The 20,851-nt window shown below is 32.7% G+C and overlaps 1 protein-coding gene across 1 annotated transcript; it reads right to left on the bottom strand.

The window, feature by feature from the left end:
• Window positions 1–17,053: 17,053 nt before the first annotated feature.
• LOC131073380 (NAC transcription factor 32) lies at window positions 17,054–20,545 on the bottom strand. The gene is made up of 3 exons (XM_058009802.2): window positions 20,223–20,545; window positions 19,584–19,879; window positions 17,054–18,376 (listed from the first exon to the last, which is right to left on the bottom strand). Exons 1-3 carry the CDS (start codon window positions 20,401–20,403, stop codon window positions 17,783–17,785), a joined length of 1,071 nt encoding a protein of 356 aa, XP_057865785.2. The 5' UTR covers window positions 20,404–20,545; the 3' UTR covers window positions 17,054–17,782.
• Between the last annotated feature and the right edge of the window lie 306 nt (window positions 20,546–20,851).

Below are 20,851 nucleotides of genomic sequence, written 5' to 3'. Positions count from 1 at the left end.
TTATATTACATTTAATTAAAGACATGTCAAATCCCTTGTGATAATAAAATTCTTCAAAAGACGATAACAATGATGAGAACTATAACTAAGATGTATAACTTCATGGGCTATATTATTCAAACATTATTTATGTTATATAAATGAATTTTTTTTTAACTAATTGTACCCATTCTCATGATAATTTTACTCAATGATGGATCTAAAGATAATGTTAATTGAAGGTATATACAATTTATCATTTGAATATATTTAAATTATATACTTCAAAATCCTATGATATAATACTTCATAGATTCTTTGTTGCTCATTTTGTCATTTGATCTAGCTTATTGTATGTCATCTAAAAAACAAAAATCTTTTTACAGTGACGAGATGCTATTTTAACACTTTGATATAAATCAAGAGTCATATCTCATAAGATAATATCTAAACATAAATCGATGTTTATTAAAACACCTACTTAAGAACTAAGCATTGACAATTAAATATCAACCTCACATTATGATATTTTACATGTAACCCCTTATCAAGAAGATACATATTTATATTAACAATATATCTAAAATATAGGTTTTCAAGTGTTTAAACGTGCTGACTTCTTCATTTAATATCATCGTGACTTCATAACCTATCTATTTAAAGGGAAGGGGATACCTTAAATCAACATTGTAACTATATTTCACGTTTACAACTCTAAATGAGTTTGTTCAATCAATATCCTTAGATATAGTCGTTATATTCTTTTTTATGTCTATGTAAATAATAAAAATCTGAATAATCTTTAAACTCAACACTCACGTATGTTTATATAATTTGAGGTGTTAAGGATTGCAGGGATAGAGGCGGAACTGATTGTCTAATCATAAATGGTTCATCATCGTTGGATGTTCTCATGTTTAGCAGGCATGCGATGCAAGGAAAGCTAACCGAGAAGTAGAATTCTTGTAAAGAAAATAGTTCTCACATTTTTTCGATGATACAAGATATGCATGAAGCAGATTTGTTGAATGGATTACAAACTTTGACGTCAAATACAATTGGCAAATGACTATTCATTTCTCACCATGCACCAAGACATCAATGTCATTTATACATCATAAATACATTGTAATGAATGTTTGATGCATCTTGAGGGCTGGATAGCCATTTCCGTAGTAAAGCTTAAGAAGCGTTAACTCTTATAATCATAAGATTACAAATAGTGGTTACACTTATAAATTTCGATCATCTATATACTCAACACTGAAGCTAAATTTAGCCTCCCAATAAGATTTTTGCCCATTTCCAAAAAGGGTCAGCTAATTTTAGAAGATGGCAGTGGCTCCACTCTTCTTGCCATAAAATAAAATAATCGACTTACTTCAATTATATCAATTAAATTGGCCTGTAATGCAAATTGCTATTATATCAATAATGGTCAATAAGTACTCTACAAATAATTATTCAGGATTTTGAGTCATTTATAGATATTTAAAGATAAATCACGAATAATTTTGTTCAAGAATTTCATTTTTGATGAATAAATAAATTAGAGAAACTTATTATATTATTTTTTTACTTGACATCTAAAGACATGCTTGGCATTGTGTAATTTTCATAGAATTTACAAATAGTATACATGTCGACAATGCTCTGTAGATCCAACACTTTGAGTTGGATGCCCAAGGAAAACCCAACCCTAAAGGTTGGAAATTCCAAAAAGAATATAAAATCTTATTATAGCATACTCATGTTATAATATGAGCATGTTATAACATGAGCATACTATAATGCACTCACGTTTTTGTGAAGGCGGAAATATTTCTCCCTTCCCCTCCATCTCTTTCTCTTTACCCCTCCCTCCCATCATGTCTCTCTAAATTTCACCCACTCTCCCCATTAAATTTTTCAAAATAGATTATAACATCAACACATTTTAACACAAGTGCATTAAAACACACTTATGTTATGTCTTGTATGTGCCACTTTTTTTCTCCAATTTTCTGCATTTGCCCATGTATATATACATATACATCATATATGTGTGTGTGTGTGTGTGTGTGTGTGTGTGTATAGACATACACATGAACACATTTGTGTGTGTAAACATAAACTAAAGATAATACAATTGAAAGTAAAAACAACTACAAACTATAAAAAATAAAAAAATGAAAATAAATAAAAGGAGAATAGAAAACACCGTAAACAAATGATATAGAAAATCCAAATAACTATTATTAGGGACTAAAACCGAAACAAAGAAAGACATAAAAAAGGAATAAAAAATTGGAAGATAAAAAAAAGAAAAGAAAAAAGAAAAGAAAAAAGAAAAGAAATAGAAAAAAAAAAAAGGCAAAAAGAGTGGTAGCATTTCTTAAGCAGGTGAGAAAAGGTTGCTAGGCATGATTGAGAATACAATTTTCATCATTTTAAAGATTTATTGGATGCATGTTAATATTGACTACCTCTAAGGGGACATCCATGCAATGCAAAGGTAGTTGTGAAGCCCTGTTGATAGGTTAGTCCCAGTTCGAATCCCCTGCAGGTCGATCACGAGAGGAGTTTCAAATGTGGCCCCCACATGCTGAGGAGAAGAAGGATTGTTGACAGTGCTAGGAGACACGTGGAGTAGCAGCCCACTTATTGGAGGGATAAGGAGAAGGATGGAAGATGGAGAGATAAGGAGTAGATGGTGAGATAAAGGCAGCCGGTGAGAGATAAGGCATGGGAGTTATAAGGTGAGGATGGAGAGATAAGAGAGATCAGAGTGATAAGGGGAGCACGTGGAGTGATAAGGAGCAGGAGATTTAAGGTGTGTGGAGAGATAAGGTGTTAATACCTCAATTGTAATCTCAGGGAGGGGCTCACCCATTACTGTGACCCCCATTGGTTCAAAGCTCTAGTCATAAGAGCAATTACCGATCAAAAAAAATATAAATATATTGACTACCTCTAAAATTTTCATTTTGAAGAATTAATTTTCTTTATTTAGGATTTAGGGATTTTAAAGTGAATGTGATGCTTTGTGGAAGTATATTTCTTTTGTAAGAGTGGAATTATAATTGCACACATGCTTAATATCATCACAATGTTCCATAAATCTAGCGTTAAATGATAGGTCTATTTTGTCAATTTTTCCCTCCCTACCTACTCCTCCCCTCCCCCACCCCCAAAAAAAGAAAAAAAGAAAAAAAAAACATAATATTTTATAGACACCTAAGCACACTAGAGGATTTGAGGGGTTCTAGAGAAGGGAATCTAGTTAATAAGAAATGAGATATGTTTGAAAGTGCATCTAATGCCTTTTCTTTGAATAATTATTGACATTTTGTCCAAAATTCCTTCAGTAAGCCAAACTTATTGATTATCAACAAAATGAAACCTAGATTGGTTAAAAGTTCTCAAAATGCATTTACTATTGAAACCAATTAGCTTAAATGCTTTGAAAGATCAACCAACTAGAGATCCATGTAATCATTATTATAAATGTGGAATTCTTTGGTGGAAATATTTTTAAGTAAGCCAACCTTTCAAGAAGGAAGGTGATGGGATAAGGAGTGGAGATATAGGTTAGAAAGGGTAGCTTTGTTAAAGACATAATGTGCAAGTGATTTGTTTGACTTTCTTAATAGAATGGTTTTGAAGAAGGTAAAACAAGGAAATAATCTTAGTAATATTATTATGATGCAAATTGAATTGATCAAACTTAGACAAACAATGAGGCCAATAAATTTTAGCCTCATCAACACAACATCTTCAATATGAGGGGAAGAGAAAATTCTTCAAAATGATCCATGATGTAAAGATTGGCCAAAATAAGGGATAAAAGTAAGCTTGTAGCTACCTCATCTACTTGCTTGAAAGACATCTTGGAAGAACATGGACCATAGACTAATTTCAAAAAGAAAAACCATCTTATATGTGGTCTTACACCTACTGACTTCAATGTATTTAGGAATGGGAACATATGACTTTAAAGCTAAGATATCCTCTTGTTCAATATATTTGTGCTTGACTATATCAATGAAATAGAAGAGTATTTTAATAAAAGAGCAAGAGTGGCTAAGAAGTGTTGGAAGCTTGTTGGTTAGAAATATCACTAACTTATTAGTGGGAGAGTTTATGGTGTCAACAATCGAATATAAAGGACATGCCTTTTTCTGAATTTTTGAAAGGACACAAATATAAGACATCATAAGTAATATAAGACAATTTTTTATATTCATCAAATAACAAACAAGAAATACTAGACTTATCTTTCTTTAATATTCTAACATTAAGATTGTGGGTTATGTTATTCACCAAAACTGATTAACCCAAGTACACCTGCAATTGATCTATGAAGTAGCCAATTCAATCTATGAAGAACCTCAAGGCTTGGACAACATGACAAGGATATGAATCCTTCTACTCTTCAGGCTCTGCAAAACCTAGGCGAGTATACCTTTGATGCTTAAAATTAAACCTATTACACATCTATGACAACATCAACAGAAATAGATAGATCTCACCTAGGCTCAACAACAAGTAGTTTACTGCAGATAGGCTAGATTTACACATAAAAATTAGCTATGTTTGAGCATGAGATAGATGGAACAATTCAACATATCATAAAATAAAGATATTATGATTGGATTTTAAATTGTTTGAGAATCCCTTCAATTGCAAGATCAGTGCCTTATCCAAGGGCAACAGAGTCACATATCAAACTATAGATGAAAACTTCTATTGCAAATCCATCTTCATTATTAAGTATTCCTGGATTAATGCCTTGCATAAATGCATTACTAAGATCATTCACAAAATCATCAGATCTTGAAACTGTATTCCATTATCCATGATTTATTACAGAATTTAAATTCTTCCTTGAACAATCCCTGCAAACAATCACAACTATCTCCTTGAAATGGAAAATTTCAACCTCCTTGAGGATCTGATTTGAATAAATGAAAATACAAATCTAGAGACAATCTTGTGTGAATTTATGCATGCCTTACATACACAAGAACCTGCAACTAAGAACACCTACAGCAGGAATTAAACTCCATTACTCAAAGAAAAGCCCTGCCCTGTATAATCTTCAAGAAAAACTCAGAAATGGAAACCATGAAAATCTGGAGCCTTTCTCCAAATTTCTGGAACCCTTACAATTTGGAAGAAAATGGGAATAAGAAGAGGAGGGAAAAGATCAGATCTGCATAACACACTACCAAGTGTCCCCTTTCTCTAACTGAATATTTTCCTTTCTCCTTCCCATGGAAACTTCTCTCAAAATATCTAAGATTTGTTGAAACTGATTGGAGAATTGAATTTCTCATTCTGAAAGTTTTCCAATGACATATAATACTTGCTATTTTGGGCAAAAATAACCTCTCAAGCGAATTAAACTTGGAATGCAAACCATCATTTAAATTTTTTGATTTTTCCCTATAGTTTCAACTATATCATTAACTTTGATTTTTCACTTTTTTAACTCCTAATGCCCTGCCACGTGGTAGACTATGATTCACTGGGAGGATCCACTGGGTGCCACCTGGGATGACACCTAATCAATCCGCCACTTGTCCGCCTCATCATCGCCATTGGACTGCCACTTGTTGCCTTGTGGACTACCACCTGTCGTCCATGTCACCACCACCTCACTTGGACCCGTCTACTCACTTGCCACTTGGACTGGCCACATCACCTTATGCCATCTCGTGAAGGGTAATGGGTGTGCATCTTCACTGTGCGAAATCACACGCACCATCGAATCTCGTTGAACCTGCATGCTCTTTAACATCCGCTTTTCCGCATGTGCTTTTCACCATTTCGTGAAGGGTAAGTTCCACACATCTTCCCTTCACGAATCAATGCACACAGTAGATATTTGATGAACTTGCTCACCAGTTATGTCACCCTTTCTCTGCAAAACTCACCTACCTCAGGATCCCTGCCTACGTGGAGTCCACCTAGTTGCCACTTGGCTTCCTTGGTAGCCTCGAGAAACGCGCTCATGCGTGTGGGGTCCGCCTGGTCACCCAACCGACACCTTGTGTCAAAAGCCTTTGAGCTTTGACATTATATTGGTGTGGAGCGTTGCTTATAAATACCAAAACTTTCCCTTGCCAAACCAATGTGGGACTAAAGTATTTTGCCTGGCAACACATTTTGAGGGTTTTACCTGAGTGTTTTCATGGCTGCCTTTCTTCTAAATTGAAAACTTCTTCAATGCCTCCATCTTCAACGTGCTAGGGGAATGCTCACGAATTGCATTTGTTTTAAAGTTTCTAAAGCCTTTTTCAGCTCATATGTAGAGGAGGAATACTGGCTACACATCCAGCAATTGCATTGCTTGGAAGTTTTTATGTTCTGCTGCCCAACCATAGCATGTGAGGGAGAAATAGACTGGTCACTTGCATTTTTCTTTTAAATCTAATGCTCTCTCAACCATCACGCAGGGAGAATTGTGGGCATTAAGCCTGCAAATTGCATTGGTTTATAACTTCAAATGCTCCATTCTCCACCTCACTCATAGCTGCACCTGTCATCATTACATTTGTTGGAGAGTTTTTGCAATTTTCAATGTCATGGCAGAGAGCTTTGGCATTTGTTTTAAAACTTTCAAATGCTCCAACAGCTACCACGCAGAGGGAGGAGAACAGATTGCAGCTGCTAATATGCATTTGGAAGAAACTTCATTGCTTCCAAACACCGCTTTGCCTTTAAAAGAAGTTTTAAATGCTGCTTCTGTAGCACCTTTGACCACGCCGGAGGGAGAAATGGCAGTTCACATGCCCATTACATTTGGTGTTCGCTATGCTGCCCATGTGCATTTGTTTGCAAATTTTTATTATGCAAGATGCTGGAGATTGGCATTTATTTGTTGATTTGCCAATTTGCTTTAAAGTTTTTGAATGCCCCAACTCCACCATACAACAGAGAGAATTCAATAAAGGTTGAGGAATTTGATTTTAAGCCTGGCAATCACATTTTTTGATACTTCTAAACTCTTATCCATTCCATGCCATCTACCAGGGAGAATGCTACCAAAATCCAAAAACTTTGGTTTTACACCCTTTCAGCTATCAAATAGCTAGGCATCTACTTCAATGTACCATTAATGTCCATATTGCTCTTATAATATTCTCTATCTTCTTCTATATCTCTTAAATCAATAAAACACATTATTTAAAAATAACAATTAAAACTTTGCCTGAAAATATGCATGAAGCGGCAAGCCAGGTCAGGCCCCAAGGTGGGTCTAACTAAAAAAAAATTCGTTTTCATGCAACTGACCTTCAAAATGCCTCAGGAACCTTAAACATACCTCTGGAATCGATCGACACCATTTTCGATTCATCAAACTGAGTTTTGCAACTTTCAGGCACTTGCGCCACATTTTCGCATTTAATCGTGAAGATGTAATTTTCAATTAGTCAAAACACCTTTCTGGACCTTGCAAACTGACAGGCGTGTACTCTAATATACAAACATGAACTCTACCAAGCGATTTCTCAAGATGAATCCCGAGTGAAGAGATATTAATGGTAAAAGATGACCAACTGGCTTTGTCGACACTGCGGACCTGATGAAGTCAATGCGCAGGCAAATCATGATGCCTTTCTTAAAAATATCAAATGATCTCCGTAGACCCTCAAACTTGAGACATAGGTACCTTGAAGTACATATCAAAACTTAGAAAACCCAGTTCGACCAAAAGGCTGACTGGGTGCAAATGGTGCGCTCGTGAAAATAGCAACTTTAACTGATATAGCAATGAAAGTACGGAACACTGAAATAGATGGCTCAAGAAACCCTTTTGAAAACTAATTAAATGGATTGGCAGGAGCTTGAAACTCGAAACATAGATTTTCATTTATACCAACAATAGCCCAGAACAAACATTCTGACATGACACTCATTGAGGCAAATTTTACACTTATGCAAAATAGGGCTCCGACTAGCAGCTGAAACAAGGACTTGTCAAACCATACAAATTGCAAACAGATTGAGCCTTCTAAACTGAGCAAATGGATTCATAGAGACTTGAAATTTTGCGCGAAGGCACACTTTTATGCATAGAATTCAATCCAATTTAAAATTATTTATGACAATTGACAGGGAAAAAGATATAGGAGCTCAAAGTAGGCTACTTGGTAAAATCTGCATATGTGCCTAAAATGCACTTTCAGCTCACCCCTTTGAAATGGGTACCTGATAAATTGATCCAAACTAAAAAATGAAAGTTGCACAATACTTCATTAGCTAAATGAAAGGTGTAGGACACACTTCTCAAGCCTTACCCTTCGAAAATCAACTGGCTCCATTCTACCCCCTTTCCAACTAGGCCATTCAAACTGACTCATTTTATGATCATTTGGAAATGCAGAGAAATTTTTTTGAAATGGGCCTCTAAACTTGACTCAAATTTAATGAGTCCCAATAGGTTAGAATTTTATAGTTATGCCTATGATAGAGGAGATCAAGAAGTTTAAAGATGCAGCCAACATGATTTAAAATTATAGTTACCTTACCTATATCAAATTTTGTGATAACGATGTCATTTTTGCTAGTCAACTCTTTGAAAACTAATAACTCGACTTTGAGCAAATTGATATTGGAAAGTTCTGCTTTCCTTAAGGTGACCACAAAATCATGCAGCAAGGACATAAATGGTTTCAATTAAAAAATTGGCATGTGGAAAGGAGTGAGAGAGGTACTAGAAAGATTAATTACAAAATAGCTACAACCTAGCACTAGCAGTAGGGAAAGAATTTTTGGTGTCATAGAATTTATTTTACCTCTCTGAAGGAATTACGTAGATTATTTTGTATCTCTGCAAATTTGATATGGCAAATGACTAATCATCTTCTAGTTGACAATGAACTCTTGAAATCCCTAGTCCAAGATGAAAAGAAAATGAATTTCAAACAAGAATTGAGCATTAGGAATAGTATCTAATGTCGTATCATCTAGTTTTGTATTAGAATGGCCTTGTTGAAGCTAAAGAGAGCCATGCATGCTTTTCCCTAAAGAAAAAATGTAAATGATCAAGACTATCATCATTTGGTAAGCATAAAAGCAAAAGGTACAAAAAAAAGAAAGATAATACCTGAAGAAGTCAAAAATCTATGCAAGCCTTGTTGGAGGTTGGATCCCATAATCACTATGAAAGTCCTTGAATACATTAGGCATTTTGAAAGCCTTATCGAAGTAACCTTGATTCATGTTAATAGATTTAATGGTATTTTTTTGAGTGAAAATCATAGCATTATTTTTTTTGGAACAGCTTAAACCACACACATTAAGCTTACATTTCTAGGTTTAAAGTGTTAAACACTCAGAGTTGACTGACATTTTCTAGGCTTAATGTATGTGGTCACAGTAAGATTACACTTTTAGGCTTGAATGTGTTAAACACTTAGAATTGACTAACATTCTCTAGGCTTAATATGTTACTTAGTATGTGTAGTTTAAGGCTGGCCGATTTTCTTCTCCCTACCTGAGATCCACTAGCTTATTCGATGAATGTTAGAAAGAAATCAAGCGTATTATCTTCATCAAAAATCTCACAAATATCAATATGGACTACCTCAAGGGCCCATCTTTCTCCAAATGACTCATATCCTCGTGCCTTTTTCATAGGGCACAAAGTAGAGCTTTTAAGGTCATAGAATACTATGTAGGATTATCCCAATATTTGAACCCAAGTAATGAATTTCTTAAAATAAATAGAAAACATGATTACCTCACTACATTCCTCACTTGAATCGTGGATTACTCTTTGCCCTTTACCACCGAATAGAGATGATCATTGTTTAATCTTCTTTGTGCTTTGTTTTGTCACCATGGTTTGCTTCCCATGTCTCATTACATGAGTTGATGTTATTTCCATTTAAAGAATCCTTCTTGTTCCTACTTTCAATCTTTAATGTTCCATGTAAAGAAATATCTTCCTTTATCTTTGTGAGGCATATGACTTTTCACTTTTCTTGTTACTTCATCTACATAATGACATCACAAGTCTAGATTGTGAACGTTGACATTGAGTTACTACCAAACTTTTATGAACTTCTGATCACCAAACCACATCATAAGAAAGGTTTGAGATCTTCAATTCATACATGTTAATTGTTGCACTTTGATGGAAAAATTTCCTATTCTTTCCTACTAGCAAAGCATAGCTCTTCAAACACCACCTCACCCATCCTTCATCATCCTTCGACGAATCCATTTTGTTCTTTTCCTGCAAACTGCAAATTTCAAAAATCTTCTAAACAGATACATTTGTTACAACATTTCATTAGACCAGTTTACCTGCTTTGTTTAACATTTCACGTACATGTCTACCATTTCATATCAACTTTAACTTCTCACAAAAATATCTTTTTCATCATTATTTGATGGATGCCCATATCATAATCTATAGCTTTCATAGAGGACGCTGGCAAACATTGAAGAATTTGACTTTACATCTGCAATTTACATTCGCTTAAACCTCCGGATCATTTCGGTTTCAAGTTTGGAGAGAAAGCACATTTTGCATATCAGGGAGGCTCGGAGTTTTCGTTTTGCATTTGCTACTTGGATTTCTGCATTCTATATTTTCCTAAACTCTTAGGAACTTCAAACTTGGAGACAGATTAAAATTTTATAATTTTTTATTTTACAATGTATATTTTAAACTCTCCATCACAATGAAAACATGTTGTTTTAATTTTAACATTAAAAAAATTACAATATTTGGGAATTGGTAAAATGGAGTTCTGGAATTCAAACATCTTTTAAAATTTTAAATAAAAAAAAAGTAAATTGGGAATTTTCAAAAAGAAAAAAGAGAATTAGAATTAAAAATTTGAATATTTACATTTTTAATCATGCACTTAAAAATATTTAGGTATAGATTTCAAATTTTCAAATCTAAAATATCACTAAGTGTGAAGGTCATCAAGATCTTAGAGTAATATTCATATTCAAATTGTGATATTAATTCAAAGTCCAAATTTTAATCAAAATTTAATTGCACATAAAGTGTAGTTTGAAGCTTTCAAGATTATCTCAAAATTTTAGATTTTATTCATGAAATTACATGCATGGTTTGAAAATTTGATAAAAATTCCAATTCCAATTGTGTTCTAGAGTTTAGAACCCAAAAATTTAATCACAAATAGTTTAACATTTTAATTCAATACCAAATAAGAATAAGAGTGTTGGAGCTTTCGATCTAATTGCATAAGCATTCCTTTTAAGTTTGAAATACTAAGAAAATGATGAATGAGGTTTGTATTGCAAATAATATGCCACGTCTAAGCAAGTATAAGAACACTAAAATTTTCAAGATAGTCAAATTAAATTAGAATGACAAAAGCTACTAGCTATATGACCAAGCTAAAAGGTTTAAGTGTTTAATACAACCATGGAACAAAATGAAACAAAAATGATGACTATTATCATAGGGAATCTTTTACAAATATATATATTAAAAGCACCATTTTATTGGCAACCAAAGATAATCACTTAGCCTTATGCAAATGTGACATGCCTATACAAATAATCTTAAATTATGAGCATACATCTAAACTTTTATGAACATAAAATGAGACCTCAAATTTAGCAAGTGATTAGGGTCACATGATCATGATTCTACTTTGACACTACAATAGCCATGACAATGTTGTAAAAGGTCATTACCTAAGCCTTTGTCATTTACCTACGTGTTAGGATCTGCGGACATTGGGATCTCATTACCCAATTTGCCCCTAATGTTGCGGTAGCAAAATAAATATTTTTCCATTGAAATTAATTCTAGTTGGTAAGTTTAAATTCGTAGGAAATTTTGAGAGGATAGGAGAAGACAAAAGGAAGAATGGTATTCAAAATAGTTAGTTAGAAGTTTATGTATGTAGTGTTGGTTGTTCCGACTTTTTGCCCAAGTAGGCTCTATGAATTAGCCAAATTCAATTATACAATTCTTGGATTAGTGACCAACAAATAAGACACAATCATAGGATTATTGTCTTCTATAGTTTAGGCCTTGTAGGACCTAAGTGGTTTGCCCTTAACAATATATGTATATTTCCACATATTTAAACCAGATATTGTAAAATGCGAATACATTATCAGTGAAAATATACCAAGGAAACATATGATTTCATCAAAATTAGCTTCATTTTTTGACATCAAATGTTTTCCAGCTATGAGAACTAGTTCTTATTTAAGCTACCCTTAAATAACATTAAAGTGAAATGAACTTGATTTTTTTTATTTTTTTTTTTAATCACAGATGGCCTTCTCACTTGATTGATGCCTATCTCAAGGTTAAAAAGTCAAATTACAATTTAAAAATGCATGGGTGATCCCATGATACTAGGTTACACTTTTTGCTACATCCTGATTTTTGCTGAAATCATACATTTTAAAAAAAATATAATGATTTATGCTTTAAGAGGTCCCATTTGAAGTAATTAATTGAAGATAGTTAGATCAAAATTTCTTAGATAAAACCTCTCTATATCTAAATAATGCATGCTATGGTGTCTCCTTCACACCTATCAAAATGCTGATAAAAACCCACTTTTACATTAGCTTTTGGGGGGTCAAATGAATTTATTTAGAAGTTTTATTTTTTTAAGTATTTAGTCCTTATTATAAGCTTTCAAAATATTATAATTTTAAATATATTTAATTTCATTAATATGTTTATGTTTTACTTCTTATGAATGTAGGATTTTCATCGAACATTAAGGATTGTGTTTCACACATGTGGAAAAATTAAAAATAAAGAAAAAAATTGTTAAAAATATCTTTCCCCTAGGTATTGATATCCTCGTTTCAACACAAAAGAAATAAGTTAAATAAAATGGATACAAAACAATTTATTCATTATATAATACACCTCTATCCAAATTACAATTACCCCGACTTAAAAAATTAACTAAAACATATATATGTAACAAAAAATTATGAAAAAATATCCATCCACTAGATATTGGTGTGAAAAATCTATATTTTAAAAATTAGAATTTCCTTCTTTCTATTAAAAAATGTTATGCATTATAGAATAAATGTCACTTTTGAAAAATGTCGATTACTGTAAATATTAAGTTATTAAAAGTTGCATAACAATATGAACAGTTAATTTTTAATTATTTAAAAATATATATATTTAGAATCTATAAGAAAAATCTCACAAATTAGTAGTTTACTTCGTCTTCAAATTCTTAATGGTTTAGCTGCTATAGGTTTTAGAAAGTATAGGTTTGATGCAAAATGTTGATTACAGTGTCAAGTTTGGCAAAAATGTGTAACCCGACATTTTGTGATCACCTGCATCCTTCTAGCAATTGAACCCAAACCAATGGATCTTTATACTAATGCAATACATTAATGTATCCTCGACATGGGATTATAGAATTCTACTTGAAATCCAGAACATACATTCAAATTTACTATGAATTCATTAAAGCATTCAATTCTTTCCTTGAAATAAATTCATAAACAAAATGCACATCACATGTGGGACATATCGCAAAGATGAATGCAAAACATCCTTGATATTTGTATTTCATATAAACTATGAATGTAAATTAAGGAGACAATTTTGTAATACTTTCCTTTATTATACTCAAACATGATTTGATATATTTTATATAGATCAAAACAATTACAAACTACAATTATCATTTATTAAATCTATAATTGGCAATATACTAAGCTATCTACCCAAATATGATGTTGAGGATGCCTTCAAAACGGCCTTGATTTCCCCTTTAAAATAAGGGAGCAACAAGTTGTGGGCCATGTACATATGCCAATCATTCATTTGACAATTAAAAGAATATGCCAAAGGAATCTTTGAGAAACAAAATAAACTTTTTTTCCCCAAAATTGAGAATATTTGATCTACATACTTCATTAGAGAAAAGGCTTATAGCTTGACAAAGATTTTCCACTCTTCAAAATTACTTTGTCTAATGCAAAAGTGATGCAACTACATGGAGAGAGCATGTGACTATCAATTGGTGAAGTAGAATGTGACCTCAAATATTTCTATTCTCTTCACTTTATCTCCAAAATGGAGATCTCAAGATTTGATCTCATGGAAAAAGATCACTTGATGACATCTCCTCATCATTCCCCCATATTAAGGATTAGATCTCAATTTTCCAATTGAATCCTAGCCATCCATCAAATTATTTTACAAATATGTAAATTAAGTTCATTTTACATCACTTTCAATAAACTAAACATTCATTTTGTATCCAAGTTCTATCAATTTGATATCTAGAGAATGTTAATGTTATGCTAGAGAATTAAGCATCCATATCACAATGAGCAAATCTTCATATATGCTCAACCTAAGGTTTGCATGTGTAATTTAGAGTGTTGAACTGAACTGGTTTTAATGTTATTTCACCTATTTCATTTTGCATGCATATTGTATCTTTCCATCATAAATACCATTTTAATTTATTTTTTATGGAAAATGCGGGTTGAAAATTAGTCAAAAACTTTATTCAAATGGTCAATTAAATTAAAAATATATAGCGATCACTCAAAATAAACATGATGATTAAAAATAGACTTTTGAAATAAAAATGCATGATAGTCATAGAAACTTATAATAGTAAATAAATTAGACAATTAAAACTCTTAAGTAAACAAAAATATGTAATGATTAAGTAATTATTGATTTTAATGCAATAAATTATCATTTTCAATAATATAATCCCAAATATCTTCAAAAAAACACATAGAAACTATGTTTATACTTTATTGAGGAACCAAAACATGAGTAACATACTCTTTTTTGTGAACATTTCTTTTCCTCTATATAACATGAGCACATTACATAACACACTCAAGGTATGTAACATGCTCAAGTTATTTATTCAACTTATTCACTCTATTTTAGACATTGTTTCAAGCATGTATGATGAACATAAGGTTTGGACATCCACTTTGTTTCTATAGCATTTTTGAACTTCAACATCACTAAATTTACTTATTTGATAACAATAATTGACAAAATTTCTACCAATTTGTTACTTTTCTTTTCAACTTTTTTACCTAACAATTTTTATTTTGAATATATAAACACATTTTTTATAAATGCATTTATTCCTCTAGTACATAATCATTTTTATTTGTATATTCTAATGTGTGTGTTATATAACATACATGCATAGTGATACAATTTTCAAGATGAATCCACTTTGATAAATTACACAAAAAATATTAAAAATTATTCAACTTGTAGCACTCAATCTAAGTTATATTTCTAATAAATATTTTTCAAGATTATCTAATACAATAAAAAAGACGCATACACACACCAAATACTATGTTACCGTTTACTAATAAGAATATGATCACTTTTTTTGCACTCGTCATTTCACCTCTTTTATCTTAACCTTTTTTTAAATATATTTATTAGTTTACAAAATAGATTCATAGTAGTGCATTTCTTTTTATTCTTATTAACTTTTATTTTAAAGTGTAAACATCTCAAATTTATATTTAATTTATTTTTGAAAAAAAGAGTGTTCACTTTTGACCTCCCAGTTGTCTCTCATTTGCATGTACTTACTCATATATTGAAATAAATGTTAAAATCAACAAAGAAGGATTAAAGTGTTGTATTTTTTTATGTAACAAGAGAGGTTATATTGTAGCAAATGCTCTCTAGTCTAATTTTAAAAATTAAAATGATAGATCATATTTGTAACATTGGAGTTCTAATAGATTAGGAAATGACTCTTATGTTTTCCAAAGACTCTAAATCACATGTGGTCTTAATTTTGAAATCACAGTCTTGAACTAGGAATTTTTAATCCCTAAAAACATGTTTGCCTTTCTGTCCCTAGGACTTAGGACTTAGTGATGCTAAAAAATAACTAGTAAATCCTATTATCAAGAAGAAGGAATTTGTGTCTTGCCTTAATGGTAATCAAACACATTGTATTAATCCAATGATGTTTATATGAGTTTGAAGCAATGTCCAGTAGGATGTATATATTTATGCAACTATTCTTATGATTATAAATATTGATATAATGTTCTTTTAATGATATGCAAGAATAATATCATCAATAGATATATGATGGATGTAAAACAACTTAAAAATTTTGTCTTTTTATATGACACCCTAACATTTAAATTTGATTAGTTTATCTTGACTTGACAAATAATGATTTATTGAATTTAGATCAATATAAACCCATGATTAAATTTTATATTAAAAAGGAATATTAGCCAAGATTGCCCTATAATCTTGAACTTGGATTGAAAATAAACAAAGATATGAATAGTTCAAATTAATACAAACTCTTAAAAAACATGTGTCATTTAACCATTAAACTATTAAAACGAATCCAAAACCAGTGGAAAAGGCCTTTACAAGAATAAGGCATTTAGAAGGGCGTGAACCTTATTTTAGGAAGATTGGAGAGAGATGGTAAATCCAAGAATATATCTCCTAATCTTCTAGAAAAGTGAAGGTTGATAATGAATATTAGGTCCACCTAAAAGAATAATTTTTTAATCTAATCAATAGGAAAAATAATAATATTAATCTAAAAAGCTCTGGCAAGGTATCTCTTCGTATTTTGGAGAAACGACGTCAACTACTTTCATGAAAGAATTCATTGTAACAAACAATCTTCCATTCATACAGCTCACACAATATCTTTGAAGAATTATATTTTTAATATTTAACACAATTATTTAAGCTTTACATGATACAGTGCAGATTTCAGCGAATTGTGCTCCACCTTCTCTGTTGAATAATCTTAGATATTAGGCCCATCTAACTCTATAGTTGACGTTTATGGGCCAAATAAATCAATAAATATATTGCTTTTCACAGTCAAAGCAAGAGCAGACAAAAGAGTGTTTTGAAATGGTCTCAACCTTTCCATTTCGAGAAAAAAGAAACAAATGATTTACACGTATGAAGATTACATTTTATAATATTTATGGTTGTTATTTTTTATTTTAGTTGTGTGTAATTTTTTGCATCGATAATTCATTATCAGAATGATAAGAGCTCAATAAAATCGTAAGATGTTCATAGAATAATAAGATGAAAGGCCGAAGAATAAAAAGATATGAAAATTGTAACATAATAGTAACAAGATTCCATTACATAATTGATTACTTCTCTCATTGGGAAGCCAGATTTTCCCTCCTGAAGCATGAACAAGTCGATTTACACTAGAGTTTAATATAATAAATTCTAATGTACAAATTGAATGCATCCATCCCTTTTTCCTCGCCTTCCTACTAACAACTTTTATTAACCTCTGCCTAGATGCAGAAAAGAGTACAGCACAGTCAAATGTTTTCATTTCTCTGGGTCTTTAATTCAAGGATTGATCTGTGGATGATTCCATCTGATCCATAGATTGATTGAACACAAATTTTACTCTGAGATTGATCCACACCTAGGCATGAAAAATTCCGAGATGTGCAAAATGTGATTTGCCTGCTCTGTTTTTGTTGCAGGGCTGGATATTACTGTCTCTTGATGCTAAAACTACATGGCTGATGCAGATGCATTCTTCACCAAACTCTGATTCCAATTCCAGAAAAAACTTTTAAACCATATCCCACCATATGTTAGTTGTACAGACTTCATTGATGAAGCTTGAAAGAAAGCAGGTCTATAGACATATATATATTGGGTATTTCTTGATGCAGTAAACTGCTTTATTGTCTGGACTACTGAATGTATTGGTAAAATATAAACTGTGAAACTCCACAACACACAATGAGGACTTATATATATATACTATATGTATAGTATTTGTGATAGAGCCATTTAAGGCCTGTTTTCTGTAGCAAAGGATGATCTATACATTTGTTGAAAATCATCCCAGGGATTGAACGTGAGCTTCTGTGGGTATTGATAAAAGATTTGGCTTGGCTGTTGGGCGTTAAGAAATGCTGGCATATAGTTATTGGTGTTGCTGTTGTAGTTATTGTTTTTAGGCCTCTTTGATGGCTGAATTGCATCATCCATGCAACCTAAGGAGAGAGTCCTCTTAATGGACTCCAGAACAGATTTGCTGTCAATTGACGGCAACACTGTTGTTGCTGAGACCTGCTGTTGTTTTTGCATGTTGTTCTTGTTGCATGGATCAAAGTCATGCCCGGAACCCACCAGCCCACTCCCTTCTGAGGCCTCCTGATCTGTGAAAACACATGATAAGAATGGATTGCACTCTGCATCCAGTAGACCAGAGAAAGATCCAATTTTGGGCAGTATGGGCTTCTGCTCATTATCAATGTCAGGCAAAGTGGCCATCATGTCCTCCACTCCAGACTCTTCTTCTTCAGATCTTGTTGAAAATTTGGAATTGGGGATCTGAGTGTTTTTCTTCTTGTAGATCCGGCACAAAACCCAGTCATCCAACTGAAAGAAAGACACACAAAATCAAAAAAATTCAGTTTTGCAAAAAAGTATTTTGGCCTCAATATGTTGACTTAGATGCAGTCTATTCATTCACTCCATGCAATTTTTCCGTTAACCCCATGTAATTTACTCATTCAAAACATGCAGTCATTTCATTCACTACATTTAGTTTTTACATTCACTCCTGGTCTCTAACTGATGAGACAGGGAAAGAAACGAAGTGCAGAAGATTGAAAGCAACAATTAAACCTGAACAACTGCAATGCAGAGTCCAGACAAATTTAAACTTTTTGAAGTTATTATTCGTACAACTTATGTCATTGGGGTATGTATATACATATCGATTAACACTAGTCTGATTGAAGACATTAGCTTTCTGCAATTATGTAGAGAGTAATTTGAGTTTCTGGATTTAACTGTCTATATCTTTTTTATATCAATGTTTCGAATCATATTTTATGATTCATCATCAGGATAGAAAGCTAAAGAAGCTCACTTGTTTCTTTGGCTCTTTATCATGATGATGAATCATAGAATATGATTCAAAACGTTGATGTAAAAAAGATATACACAATCAAATACAGAAGCTCAAATCACACTAATCTAATTGATTTCAAATAATATCATTTTCTTATGCAATTTCTTCCATTTCAAACTACCTACATTGTAAAACCAGATGAAATGATATGCATTAAGTGTCTTTTTCATTTTTTTTTTAAAAACCCACAAATTAGGCCACTTTTAAAGCCCTGAAACCACTAGATAAATCCTAGTTCAAACACAATTTACCCATTAAGCCAGTGTCCATGGGAAAGAATTCACCACATTAGACAATATTTTTCAATAGCCTCCACTTTGTATTCAGCGACACCCATTTTTCTAACAAGTTAATATGAGCTCAAATATAATATTATTTTCTATTGAGATTTTTCAAACAGGACAAAAACCTATCACTTTTATGCACACAAGAGAAAAACATGGCTACAGTAAAGTAACCCCAAGCAAGGGCTCCACACATTACTTATTCTAGACTTGTAAAATGGTAAGACGACAGAAATGGAATTATCTCCTTTGGCGTTTATACACGAGGCTGAGATTTAATAGAAATATTCCAATGCGAAGAAATACAACATGAAAGAATTTTAGGTAATTGAGAAAAAACTAATAAAATAGTATAAAAAATAGTCAGATATAGCTATGTCCTTACTCTCATAGATCCTTTTCTGATGCTGAAACTACTGGATCTCCCGCCGACTTCGGCCAGACGGTACTCATGCATAATCCAGCTAGTTTTAACCCCTTTGGGTGGTTTTCCCCGGTAAAAAACCAGAGCCTTCTTAACACCAACAGCGTGTGTGCTACCAGACATAAGAATTGGTTTGTCCGTCCCGGTCGCCTTCCAGTAACCAGAAGCCGCAGCCCGGTTTGGCCGAGCCCCATTTGGATACTTCCGGTCACGTGGGCTGAAAAAATACCACTCCCGTTCCCCAAACGTCGCCTTTCCTGAAACACCCATAATTCACAACAAAAACCATAGCTTAATTCAACAAATTCTTCGCAAAGTATATGTTGTGGGTACTTAAATGGTATTGAATTCAAACCTTCTTCAAAACAAAAAAGAGAGCGTGCAAAAGAAAAAGAAGTATGATTTTGTCATAAATGTTGTAGGTATCTCGAGAATATTGAATTCAAATCTTCATCAATACAAATTGATATAAAGAAAACATACATTAGAAAGAGAAAACAAAGTATGATTTTGCAAAGTCTATATTGTAGATATCTAAATGGTTTTGATTTCAAATCTTCGTCAATATAAAAAAGAATGAAAGTATGGACGATTTCATACCTGGTAATTCCCAGGGGTCAAATTTGTAGAGATCGATCTCTGCAATTATGGGGACTGGAATGGGAACAGAGGAAACCTTTTTCTTCAAATAGTGAAGAATGAGCTCTTCATCTGTGGGGTGGAATCTAAAACCAGGAGGAAGCTCATGGGGGTTCATTTCAACAGCCCCAGATGCAGCCATGGAAGAGAATGAGGGAATTAATACTAGAAGTAGTTAACTAAGCACCTTACATAGACATGAAAGGAGAGAAAGGGGGAAACACCAAAGCAGAGGAGAGGAGAGGAGGGGAAGGAAGGAGAGGTGTTTGAAATGTTGTAGCGGGCAATACCTGGTCCTTTTATGCTTGAGGATAGAATAAAATAATAATAAAAAAAGGGTTTATTATTATTATTTAATAGTAACAGTACTAGTATAGTGTTTTGGCGGCTTGTGAGATGGGTGCAGCCAATGACGTTGCTTTCCCCCACCCGCTGGATATCTAGCACGTATCCGTGTGAGCTGGAATGAAAGCGACGGGCACAAAAGAGATAAAGTCTGGGGACTCCAAATACACATGAGGAATTTTTCCCTGTAAATCAAGGCCTGTGCCCTCTAAAAGTCAAATTACCCCCAAATATAACTTATCTGC

Source organism: Cryptomeria japonica, chromosome 10 (genome assembly GCF_030272615.1).
Source record: "Cryptomeria japonica chromosome 10, Sugi_1.0, whole genome shotgun sequence".
In the NCBI taxonomy this organism is placed as follows: Eukaryota; Viridiplantae; Streptophyta; class Pinopsida; order Cupressales; family Cupressaceae; genus Cryptomeria; species Cryptomeria japonica.
This window is presented reverse-complemented; position numbering and strand designations above follow the sequence as displayed.